General features: G+C 56.3%; 1 protein-coding gene across 1 annotated transcript; it reads left to right on the forward strand.

Annotated features, from left to right (window-relative positions):
- Nucleotides 1–2,444: 2,444 nt before the first annotated feature.
- MAFA (MAF bZIP transcription factor A) lies at nt 2,445–3,750 on the forward strand. Its single transcript, XM_050311956.1, has one exon. The coding sequence runs from the start codon at nt 2,784–2,786 to the stop codon at nt 3,651–3,653; it is 870 nt and encodes a 289-aa protein (XP_050167913.1). The 5' UTR covers nt 2,445–2,783; the 3' UTR covers nt 3,654–3,750.
- Nucleotides 3,751–13,029: the final 9,279 nt, after the last annotated feature.

Genomic DNA, 13,029 nt, shown 5'->3' on the forward strand with positions numbered 1-13,029 from the left:
GTTGTTGCAAAATCATGCAGATGCCCTTTCTGTCCCTTGTTTTGTCCCCTCTCTCAGGCTGAAGTGAGGGGGGACCATTATCCCATGCCCAAATTTGGGGTTTCCAGTGTGGGATATTTGTGCCCCTGGTTATCCAATGTGGGATAACATCCAGCACCACCAGGATCACGGCTGGGGCTTTGCCTGTGACTGTGACCCTTCCCTGGGGGGGGGGATAAATCCTCCCCCAGCTGCCCCAACAAAATTAGGAGGAGAAAGGTGGACCCTCCAGGGCCTGGAATGACGTGGGATTTTAATTGCTGGGATGCAGCGGGATGAGGGGTTTCATCCATTAAAAAAAAACCACAAAAAACAAAAAAAACAAAACCCAAAAAAACCAAACTTCCTTTTTGCATCAATTAGGCCCAAATAATCCCTACTTTTGAAGGCTCAGTGGAGGGCAGTGTCCCCAAGCAGGGATGGGCAGGGACCTTCACCTTTCCCATCCCGAAGAACTGCCTGTGGAATGCAGTGGGCTGCGATGTGGTTGGACTGGGATAATCGGGAGCCGGGATTCAATCCTGAACCGCGAGGGGGTGAGTGTTGATGCCTCTGTGGGACGAATCCGCTCATCCCTCGGGATCGGGTGGGACAACAACTCCAGGGCCCCTCCCCCCGTGCCTCAGTTTCCCTGCAAGTCCCTCCCATCCTGCGGCAGCCTCGTGGTGACAGGAGGAACAGCGAGGCCACGTCCCTTCCAGCGGCTCATCCTGACCCCCCAAACCTCCCCACCAGCTTCCCCTCGGCGCCGGGGACTCCTTTTCCAGGCTCTGGGATGGCTGATCCCGCTCCTTGAGCCGGTGACACAAAGCCCGAGCGGAACACGGGGAGCCGGCTCTGCTGCTCGCGGCTGCTCCCTGCCCACCACCACCTTCCGGGAGCATCCCTAAAAATCCCCCCAAAAATGCCTGTATTCGGCTTTCTGCACGGCCGGCCCGGCAGAAGGACGTGAGGCGGGGAAGGGGCTGCATCCAGCGAGGGGGAATCAACCCCAATTCGGGTTCCACAACCCCCTTTCTGAGCCTTTCCCATTTTCGGGGGAGGCAGGAAAACGTGATTTCTTTGCTCTTTTCCCCCGCTCCGGGCTGTCGGTGGGGATGTGACTGCGCACGGAGGCTCTGGGGGTACCCGGGGGGGGGTTCAGAGGTTGCCCCCCCACCAAAAAAAAAAAAAACAACCCCACAACTTAGATTGACAGCTGCCCCGGGGGCGTTGCCATGGGGATATGCAAATCCCGGCGTGCTGATAAGGTGGGATGGATTATCCCCTCCCCCGTAGGAGTGTCCGTGCCGCCTCCTTTTCCCCTATAAAAGGCGGCGGGTTCCATTGAGCGCCCGGCGGCGGCGGCGGCGGCGCCGGTCGCGGGCAGGGCCGGGCAGGGAGCGGCCCCCGCCCCAGCGCGCCGGGTCCCGGCGGACGAGGACGAGCAGGAGGAGGCAGGAGAAGGCTCAGGCTCGCAGCCCGGGGAGGTGGGGCCGGGGCAGGTGCCAGGGGGAGGCAGGAAGGGGCGGGCAGGGCGCTGCCCGCTCCTCGCCATTGGGAAGCGGCCGCAGGCAGCGCCGGAGCCCGCCCGGCCCCGAGCGCCGAGCGGCGGCCGGAGGAGGGTCCCGGAGTCCGGCGCCGAGCCCCGAAGGACGGAGGGGGCTGCCCGGAGCCCCAGAGGAAGGTCCCGGAGCCAAGCTTAGCCCCGCTGAAGCTCAGCGCCAAGTCCCGTCGGAGGCGAGCACCGGAGCGCGGCTGAGCCCCGCGGCGCAGCCCCGGCAGAAGATCCCTGAGCCCGGCTTAACCCGCGGCACAGCCCGGTCGGAGAGTCCCTAAGCCCGGTTGAAACCGCAGCACAGCCCTGTCAGAAGGTCCCGCAGCACAGCCCTGTCAGAGGGTCCCCAAGCTCGGCTTGACCCGCAGCACAGCCCTGTCAGAGGGTCCCCAAGCTCGGCTTAACCCGCAGCACAGCCCTGTCGGAGGGTCCCGGAGCGCGGCAGCGGAGCCCCGTGGCGGGGTAGCGGAGCCCGGCTGAGTCCCGCAGCGGAGCCGGGCTGAATCCCACCGCAAAGCCCCGTCGGAAGGTCCCGAACCCCGCTGAGCCCCACCGGGAAGCTCCGTCAGAAGGTCCCGCAGCCCCGGCTGAACCCGCAGCGGAGCCCCCGAGGAGAGTCCCGGAGCCCGGCAGCGGATCCGCGTCCGAGCATCCCGGAGCCCCGTTAAACCGCGCAGCAAAGCCCCATCGGAGGGTCCCGCAGCCCCGATAAACCGCGCAGCAAAGCCTCATCGGAGGGTCCCGCAGCCCCGATAAATCGCGCAGCAAAGCCCCATCGGAGGGTCCCGCAGCCCCGATAAATCGCGCAGCAAAGCCTCATCGGAGGGTCCCGCAGCCCCGATAAATCGCGCAGCAAAGCCCCATCGGAGGGTCCCGCAGCCCCGATAAATCGCGCAGCAAAGCCCCATCGGAGGGTCCCGCAGCCCCGATAAACCGCGCAGCAAAGCCCCATCGGAGGGTCCCGCAGCCCCGATAAACCGCGCAGCAAAGCCCCATCGGACGGTCCCGCAGCCCCGATAAATCGCGCAGCAAAGCCCCATCGGAGGGTCCCGAAGCCCCGATAAATCGCGCAGCAAAGCCCCATCGGAGGGTCCCGAAGCCCCCCGGGAGCGGGGCAGCCCCGGAGCCCCCTCGGAGGAGGCTCCCGGAGCCCGTCGGCGAGCGGCGGTGCCCGGGGGCTCCCCCCCCGGTCCCTCCATGGACTGAGATGGCCTCGGAGCTGGCCATGAGCGCGGAGCTGCCCACGAGCCCCCTCGCCATCGAGTACGTGAACGACTTCGACCTGATGAAGTTCGAGGTGAAGAAGGAGCCGGCGGAGGCGGAGCGGCTGTGCCACCGCCTGCCCGCCGGCTCGCTCTCCTCCACGCCGCTCAGCACGCCCTGCTCCTCCGTGCCTTCCTCGCCCAGCTTCTGCGCCCCCAGCCCCGGCGGGCAACCGGCCCCCGGCCCGCCGGCCACCAGCGCCGCTTCCCTGGGCTCCAAGCAGCAGCTGGAGGAGCTGTACTGGATGTCGGGCTACCAGCACCACCTCAACCCCGAAGCTCTCAACCTGACGCCGGAGGACGCGGTGGAGGCGCTGATCGGCGCTCCCCACCACCACCACCACCACCACCAGGGCTACGAGCCCTTCCGGCCTCAGCCCTTCGCGGGCGAGGAGATGCCGCCGGCCGCCCACCACCACCCCGGCCACCACCACCACCACCACCACCACCACCTCCGCCTGGAGGACCGCTTCTCCGACGACCAGCTGGTGAGCATGTCGGTGCGGGAGCTCAACCGGCAGCTGCGGGGCTTCAGCAAGGAGGAGGTGATCCGCCTCAAGCAGAAGAGGAGGACCTTGAAGAACCGCGGCTACGCTCAGTCCTGCCGCTACAAGCGGGTCCAGCAGCGGCACATCCTGGAGAACGAGAAATGCCAGCTGCAGAGCCAGGTGGAGCAGCTCAAGCAGGAGGTGACCCGCCTGGCCAAGGAGAGGGATCTGTACAAAGAAAAATACGAGAAGTTGGCCGGCCGGGGCTTCGCGAGGGAACCCTCCCCGTCCGCCGCCCCCAAAGGCGCCGCCGACTTCTTCATGTGAGCCCCGCGGGCTGGTGGGATGGGGTGGGATCCACTCTCCACTCTCCCCCTCTCCCCTTTTTTGTTGTTGTTGTTGTTGTTCATGCGGGGAGAGCAAAAACCCGCTGCTTGTATTTAAAAAAAGAAAAATATTATTATTATTAATAATAATAATATTAGCACGTCCCCCACGGAAATTTCGGGGAGGGGAAGTCGAACTCGCCCCCCTCCTCAACGCACCCACCCGCCCGTGGGGACTCGGGGTTGGGGGGGGTCCCGGCGTGGGTGAGTGGGGGGCGCGGACCTGGAGCCAGCCTTGCATGCGGGACGTGTACGGCCACCCCCCCACCCTCTCCTCACCTTTCCCGGGAGCATCAGCACCTTCCAGGTGGCTTCTCCTTCTTCTTCCTCCCTCCCCCCCCTCCAATCCCAATCCCACACACCTTTCCCTGCGTGTTTTCCCCTCAATTTCATTTTTATTCTTCCAGGGGTCCCCACGGATCGGGCCGGGGTGGGGGTCCCTGGCAGCGCTGAGCCCTGTCCGGCCCCTTCCCCACCCTCCCTCCCTCCCTCCCTCCCTAATTCCCGGCCGGCAAAACTGAGCCACGTTTAACTTATTCACCCTTCTTGTAAATATGTAGAAAATTAGTTAGTTTTTTGCCTTTTTTTTTTTTTTTCTCTCGAGCCTATATTTTGCTTGGTGATTTACGACGAAAAAAGAAAAAAAAACTTTAAAAAAAGAAAAAAGGAAAAAAAAAAAAGACAAAAAAACCATCCAAAATCCTTTAGAAAAGAGATAAAAAAAAAAAAAATTACACGAGTCTTAAAAGTTTGTATGTAATAGCATGCAAATAATATCCGAGTTAATTTAATGATGATGTTGGGAAGAAGCCGAATGCACTATATACAGGAATCGATTGGGTTAAATAATACTGTTTTATAGAGATTTAAAATTATCTATGCTCTTAAAAATAGTGGGGAGGGGAGGGCAGGGAGGGGGGGAAGGGAGAGGCAACAATTTTGGGGTGACCTGAAAGGCAATATAGTAATATATGGACTGCGAACGGTTGGCTGCTATCTCACTATGCACCAGATTTATTTATTAACCCTCGGCAAACGGGAGCTTATTTTAACCTCGATGTTTGGTGAAAAAAACAAACGAACAAAAAAAAAAAAACCACAAAAAAAAAGAGACGGACAGAAAATGCACATTATTTGTTGCGTGAAGAAGAAAAAGGAGGATTAAGAATTCGTGCGATCGTCGGAGCGAAAGCGGGACCGAACCCGAGGAGCGGGATGGGAGTGGGGTTTTTTTATTTATTTTAAACGAGTTGCTTCTTTAAAAAAGAGAGGAAAAAAAAAACACGTTAAAAAAAAAAAAACTTAATTTTTTTTTTCTGGGGGGGGGGGAGAACAAAAGGGTCCTGCGGACACGCGGCGAGTTGTTTTTTTTTTGGGGGGGGGGAAAGCCTGGTGCATTTTAGGGACTGATCGTGCGAAGCGTTTTTACCGACCTGTTGTTTCGATTTGTGACGGTTTTAACGATGTTGCATCAAGATAAAAAAGAAAAAAAAAAAATCAACTTATATTCAAACTAGAGCCTGGGTCGGGTTTTCTCTCTCTGTAACTCGCGTGGGGGGTCCCGCAGCAGCGTTTGGGGGTCGTTTATTCCTCGTTTTAAATCCCGGTGTGGATGCCAAACCCTCCCCGGGGATAAAGCGGGTTGAACTCCGGATTTCGGCTTTTCCTACCTTTTTTATTTATTTATTTTTTTTTTTCTCAAGAAAGAGTCTTTTCCAGCCGCGTTTTGGGGGAGAGAGGGGAGTCCCGGAGATCTTTATCCCTGCGGAAAAGTCTCCCGATCCAGCGTGATCCCGGCTTGTCCCGACGAGCCGCTGGTTGGGTTTGAAGCGTCCAGAAATGATGTGATTTTTTTTTTCCCCTTTCCTTCTTTTGGCTTTTCCCTCGCGAGTTTTTAATTTCGAGGAGGATAAAAGCAAACCCTTAACAAAAGCAAACCTTTTGTGCCGGTGTTTTTAGGGATATTTTGGGGGTGTTTATTTTGCAGAGGGGGGAACTGTTTGGAAGGAGGTTTTTCCACAAATCCCGAGCGCGGCCGCTCCGCTCGCGGCTTTTCCCGACTCAGCGGGAAAAAAATTCCAACGCGACCCTTGGTCCTACGTGTTTTTGGAGGGGTTTATATATTTTTTTTTTAATGTATCTGTGGTTTTCCTCCTGTATTTTCGCACAGGTTCAGCCTTGGCGGGTCCTCATTCAGGAGCTGCTCCCGCTCCGCGGCCGCGGCTTTTCCTCCTGCCGCCCTCCATAAAACTCCTTGGCTTTTCCCAGGATTTGGGGGATGCCTGTGACCCCACAACCCTCTGATCCCGCTTTTCTTGCGCCCCCAGACCCCTCACTCCCCTCCTTTTCTTCATCATTTTCTGGCTGGTTTGTGTCTTATTTTCAGGGTGTTGGAGCAGCCGGAGCTCGGCTCGATATCCCGCTGGGATTTTGGGATGGGAGCTGGGATGCAGAGGGAACACTTTGCCCCAGGGCTGGGCAAGAAGGGGGGGCTTGGGGAGGGGGAATTCACTCCCTTTTCCTGGTTTTATTGAGATCCAGGGAAGCTTTGGAAATCTGGCTCTGAATAAACGGAACCCGTCCTGCTGCCTCTGCAGTCGCTGGCAGGACTTCGCCTCCTCTCCTGGAATATTTTTGGGATGAATCGCAGCTTCCTGGTGGGTTATTCCCTAACTTTTCCTCCCAGTATTATTCCCTTTTCTTGGTGCTTTTTCTCTGGGAGAGCGCATCCAGCTGCTCCACGATTAGATAAGGAGAGTTTGGGGAGGAAGGTGGTGGTTGGGGCTGGTGCCTTTCCCAAACCATCCCGGGCACTTCCATCCCCACATCCATTCCCTCATCCCTGGATCTTGCTCCGTGCTCCTGTGGGGTCACTGCTCCTTTTCCCAGCTGCGATGGGGCTGGTTCTGGAAGCGGAGCTGCCTTTGGGGAGCGGGGGCTCTGTGGGGTTTTGGGGGAACACTCCCTGTGGGATCTCAGCCCGGGATCCCGCGGGGGTGACGGCGATCGCCTCCTTCCCGGGAATCCTTTTCCCACCGCCTTGGAGGAGCAAAGGCAGCGATTTAAGGCTGAGAATTCCCAATTTTCCCCCCCTTGCCTTGCTGCCCCCTCCTTTCTGATTTAGGTATTCCAATTTTTGGGGGGCAGGGGGAGGCTTCAAGCTGGAAAAGGTGCCCCGGGCCTCGCCCTGGAGCAGATTATTTTGGTGATCGGGGAATCGCCCCTTTTCCTTCATCCCCGAGGAGAACAAGGATGGGATTCCCAACTCCTTGCACCTCTTTGATTTATTTGTTGTGCTTTCCAGCACCTCCTGGAAATCCCCCAAGCAGGGGAACAGCTGGATTAGGACACGGGGGGGGATCGGGGTTGTTGCCCCCATGGGGGGACCCCATTCCAAGGCAGTTTTCCGGGGGGATTTGGGGGTGGAATTTCACCTTCCTGCCCCATCCCAGTGTTGGGGTGCAGTGATCCCAGTCGCCCTGATTCCCTCCAGGCTTCCTGGCACTGGGATATGCCCCAAAATAATAAAACCCGAGTGTTTTAAGCCCAAATTTGGCTGGTTTGTGACTCGTCTCCGTGTTGGGGGTCCGATCCCTCCCCCCGGGTTTATTTTTTGGGGGATGGGTGTCTGGGTGATCCCTGCTTGGAATTCCAGTGGTTTTTTTGGGATTGCTGCGCCGTGCTGACCCTTGCGGGGCTGTGTGTGTGTATTCCACGCGTGCTGGGACGTGTTTTTTTGGGATGGGGGTGCTCTGGGATGGGCTGGTGTGTCCCCAGTGCCGCAGGGCTGCGGATATTCCGGTGGCGCAGGAGGACGTGTGGCATTTTTGGGTCACTCCGACCTCGTTTTTCAGGCTTTTCCCGCATTTTTTCCTGATTCCCTGAGGGAGAGTGGAGCCCCCTTTCCCATCTCCTTGTCGCTTTTTTTTTGGGAATCTGCACGGGGTCGCAGGAGCTCGGGACCCCACACTGGGAGGATCTGCAGCCCCTCCGCTCATCCCGGGCATCTCCTGCATCCCAACTCCAGCCTTTTCCAGTGGGGAAAAACAGCATCCCAACCCCATGGGATGCTCCAAAGGGTGCCTGGCACTTGGGATGGGGCTGTGGGAACAATCCCTGGGGGTCCCCTCCACATCGGCAGAGCTTTTTAACCCCAACTTCCAAGCTTTCTGGGAAAGAGCCGGCGGGTTTTCCACTGGGAAAAGGGGTGATTTTTGGGGAATTCTCCCCTGTCCCCCAACACTTCAGCACCTTGGAACACTTTATCCAAGCTCACATGGATGATTGGGGTTTGTTACAACCCCCGGGAAAGCTCCCCCCAGCTCCCTCCGTGGCCGGGGCCGGGAGCTCCGTGCCACTTCCAAGCAGGAATTTCTCTGGATCGCCGCAAACAGGAGGAAAAACCACAAGGAGCGGATGGAGGAAGCACCTCCAAAGTGTCCCTCGCTCCTTCCTCCTCAATCCTGGATTCTCCCACTCCCAGGTTTGTTCCCAAACCGCTGCTCCATGTCCTGAATCCCAGCACTTCCACAGCGTGGGAATTCCAACCCTGGGCTGCTAAATCCCGGTGGGTTTCTGGGAATGGAGGGATTTGGGGTCACTCAAAAAGCAGGAATTAATTAAAATCCCAGCGAAATTCCCCCCCCCAAAAAAAGAGAATCCCAGTGTGGGATGAGCCGTGCCCGGGCTCGATTTGGAGCCGGGATTTTTTTTGGCTGGAGCTGATCTTTGTAATCCTTGATTTCCCCCCCCCACACACACACACACATTCCCTGTTTTCCAAGGAAGCCAAACACCTCCCTGTCCCTCAAATAGAAATAGAAATATATAAAAACGCCTTTCTGACCTCGGTGAAACTCAGCTCTGCTTTGGCACTTCCCTGCCTCATCCCTAAGGCTGGAATTCATGGAATTTATTCCAGCCCTCAGCCTTCCCCCCCAGTCCAGCGCATCCCGAAACTCGGCGGGAGGTGAGGCCCTTCCCGAAAAACAGGAGGTGGGAAACATCCCCCCCTTCTCCTGCACGGCGTGAACAGGATCAGGGCTGGGGTTGGATCCCGAATTCCTCGGGTTTGGGTGGGTTTGGATCGCCCAGGAATGCTGCTGAGGGAAGTGGGATGCAGGATACGGGCTTGGGATGCAGGATGTGGGATGCAGGGATACAGGACACGGGATGTGGGATGCAGGTAGTGGGATTCAGGATATGGGATGCAGGAGATGGGATGCAGGAGTGGGATTCAGGATATGGGATGCAGGATGTGGGATGCAGGAGGTGGGATGGAGCAGGTGGGATACAGGATATGGGATGCAAGATGTGGGATGCAGGATGTGGGATGCAGGATGCAGGGATACAGGGCATTGGATGTGGGATGCAGGCAGTGGGATTCAGGATTCAGGATATGGGATACAGGAGATGGGATGGAGCAGGTGGGATGTAGGATATGGGATTCAGGATATGGGATGCAGGCAGTGGGATTCAGGATTTGGGACGTGGGATGCAGGTAGTGGGATTTAGGATATGGAATACAGGATGTGGGATGCAGGATGTGGAATGTAGGATATGGGATGCAGGATGCAGGGATACAGGACACGATGTGGGATGCAGGTAGTGGGATTTAGGATATGGAATACAGGAGGTGGGATGAAGGATGTGGGATGCAGGGATACAGGACACGGGATGTGGGATGCAGGTAGTGGGATTCAGGATATGGGATTCAGGATATAGAGATGACAGAGATATGGAATGTAGGATGTGGGATGCAGGGATACAGGACACTGGATGTGGGATGCAGGTAGTGGGATTCAGGATATGGGATATAGAGATGCAGGAAGGTGGGATATGAAAATCAGGAGAGAATGAGATATAGGATGCAGGAGATGGGATACAGAGAGGTGGAGATGGAGCAGAGTGGGATTCAGGGATATATGGGATAGCAGGAGATGGGATGTGGGATGCAAGTAGTGGGATGCAGGATATGGGATATGGGATGCAGGAGGTGGAATGGAGCAGGTGGGATACAGGATATGGGATTCAGGATGTGGGATGCAGGATACAAGGATACAGGATATGGGACATGGGATGCAGGTAGTGGGATTCAGGATATAGGATATGGGATGCAGGAGGTGGGAGGGAGCAGGTGGGATTTGGGATATGGGATGCAGGAGATGGGATGCAGGAGGTGGGATGGAGCAGGTGGGATTCGGGATATGGGATGCAGGATGCAGGGATACAGGACACTGGATGTGGGATGCAGGTAGTGGGATTCAGGATATGGGATACAGGAGGTGGGATGGAGTAGGTGGGATGCAGGATGCAGGGATTCAGGAGGTGGGATGCAGGATATGGGATGCAGGATATGGGATGCAGGATATGGAATGCAGGATATGGGATGCAGGATGCAGGGATACAGGACACTGGATGTGGGATGCAGGTAGTGGGATTCAGGATATGGGATATGGGATGCAGGAGGTGGGATGGAGCAGGTGGGATGCAGGATATGGGGTTCAGGATATGGGATGCAGGATATGGGATGCAGGAGGTGGAATGGAGAAGGTGGGATGCAGGATGCAGGGATACAGGACACTGGATGTGGGATGCAGGTAGTGGGATTCAGGATATGGAATGCAGGATGTGGGATTCAGGATATGGAATGGAGGATATGGAATGCAGGATGTGGGATGCAGGATTTGGGATGTGGAATGCAGGATATGGGATGCAGGATGCAGGGATACAGGGCATTGGATATGGGATGCAGGATGAGATGGACAGGTGGATTGACAGGATAGATATGGGATATGGGATACAGGAGGTGGGATGGAGCAGGTGGGATACAGGATATGGGATGCAGGATATGGGATGCAGGATGCAGGGATACAGGACACTGGATGTGGGATGCAGGTAGTGGGATTCAGGATATGGGATTCAGGATATGGGATGCAGGATATGGAATGTAGGATGTGGGATGCAGGATGCAGGGATACAGGGCATTGGATATGGGATGCAAGTAGTGGGATTCAGGATACGGGATATGGGATGCAGGAGGTGGGATATGGAATACAGGAGATGGGATATGGGATGCAGGAGGTGGGATGGAGCAGGTGGGATTTGGGATATGGGATGCAGGATATGGGATATGGGATGCAGGAGGTGGGATGGAGCAGGTGGGATATGGGATTCAGGATATGGGATGCAGGAGGTGGGATGGAGCAGGTGGGATTCGGGATATGGAATGCAGGAGGTGGGATGGAGCAGGTGGGATTCAGGATATGTGGGATGACAGATGTGACAAATAGGATATGGGATGTGGGATTTAGGGTATTGGAAGTGGGATGTGGGATATGGGATGTGGGATGTGGGTATGGGATGTGGGATTTGGGATATGGGAAGCTCCCTGTGGCAGTGCCAGCTGTCACTGTCCCTGTGCCAGGAGCAAAGGAAAATGCTGGATCATGGATGTGGAGTGGGAATGAGCCTGGCATTGCCCATCCCACATTCCCTGGCTGGATAAACTCCAGGGAGGATCCAACACCGACAATTCCCAGCAATTCCAGCTCCTCCCCAGCACTGCCTGTGCAGGGATATCCATGTGGGAATGTCCGGGTGTAAACCAGGAGGTGGGAGATGGGATGTAGGAGGTGGGAGATGGGATGCAGGAGGTGGGATATGGGATACAGGAGGTGGGAGATGGGATGCAGGAGGTGGGATATGGGGTGCAGGAGGTGGGATATGGGATACAGGAGGTGGGAGATGGGATGCAGGAGGTGGGATATGGGATACAGGAGGTGGGATATGGGATGCAGGGAAAGTGGCAGCAGTGCCAAGCGGGAATGATACCAGGACAGTCAGAGCTCAGGCCCAGGGCTGATCAGATCCCATCAATCCTTGGTTATCCCAGTTTTCTGGGATAGAGGGAAGGTTTGGGAAGGGAAGGGAAGGTTTGGGAAGGGAAGGTTTGGGAAGGGAAGGTTTGGGAAGGGAAGGGAAGGGAAGGGAAGGGAAGGGAAGGGAAGGGAAGGGAAGGGAAGGTTTGGGAAGGTTTGGGAAGATTTGGGAAGGAAATGGAAGGTTTGGGAAGGGAAGGTTTGGGAAGGGAAGGTTTGGGAAGGTTTGGGAAGTTTTGGGAAGGTTTGGGAAGGGAAGGGAAGGGAAGGGAAGGGAAGGGAAGGGGGAAGGGAATAGGAAGGAGGATGGGAAGGAGGATGGTAATGGGAAGGGGGATGGAAATGTGAAGGAGGATGGGAATGGAAGGAGGATGGGAATGGAAGGAGGATGGGAATGGGAAGGAGAATGGGAATGGGAAGGGAGCCTGGTGCTCACAACGTCTCCTGGGAAGTGTGTGGATCAAAAAGAAGGGCCTGGGTGTGGAATCATGGAATGGTTTGGGTTGGGAGGGAACATAAAGATCCTCCAGTTCCCACTGCCTGGGACAGTGGAAGGTGTCCCTGCCCATGGCAGGGAGTTGGAACTGGATCATCTTCAAGGTCTTTTCCAACCCAAACCACTCCATGACTCCATAATTCCACGGCCAGGCCTTTCTTTTTGTTCCTCAGCCCAAGTGAAAACTCCCAAATCCTCCCCAAATTGGCCCCAAACCGGCAGGTCTTCCCTTCCATCCTCCTGGCCCCTTCCAACCCAACCCATTCCATAACAATAAGGTGGATAATTAATGATTTTCTCGTCAGTGGCTTCTCAGGTGCTGGTTAAAGGTCGGGCCAGGCTTTGTGGCCGGGCTGTGTTTAATTAACCTGTGATTAAGGAGGGGATTCAGGTCTGTGATGTGGGGATGGAGCCAGGCAGGAGCAGGGCATGGATCCCACCCTGCACCCCTGGGATTTGGGGTTTGGGAACGGTTTGGATGTGGGATTTAGGGATTGTTCCAAGCCAGGATGCAGAGGAGGGATTTTTTTTTTTAACTTGCAGGAGGGTCCTGGTCAGGGTGGGTCCATCACTGCTCAATCCAGGGCAAGGTTGGGTTGATCCTCCCAAAAAGTGGCCAAATCCACGGGATGCCTCCCATGGATGAGGGCACAGCGGAGTGGGCAAGGTGCCAGCCAGCATTCCCAAAAATCACCCACAAACCCATCCCCAGGAATATTCAGGCAGGTTTTAGGCTCGGCTCGACCCCAAAGGGGGGGGGGCTTTGGTTGGGTTTCTTCCCCCACCTGGCAGAAGCTTTTCCCAATGGGATCATCTCTCCCCACCCAGTTGCTTCCCTGGGGTTTTCCTGCCGCCTCCTGCCCTGAGGCCACGGGAAAAGAGGTCTTGGCTCATCTGGGATTTGGGAGATGCCCGTGACCCCACCCAGCCTGGATCTCTCT

The sequence above is a fragment of the Myiozetetes cayanensis genome, unplaced genomic scaffold (assembly GCF_022539395.1).
Source record: "Myiozetetes cayanensis isolate MyiCay16 unplaced genomic scaffold, myiCay2020 scf1, whole genome shotgun sequence".
Lineage (NCBI taxonomy): Eukaryota > Metazoa > Chordata > Aves > Passeriformes > Tyrannidae > Myiozetetes > Myiozetetes cayanensis.

What these genes read in the sequence shown, in the direction of transcription:
- MAFA (XM_050311956.1), top strand. Translation starts at nt 2,784, where the DNA reads ATGGCCTCGGAGCTGGCCATGAGCGCGGAGCTGCCCACGAGCCCCCTC.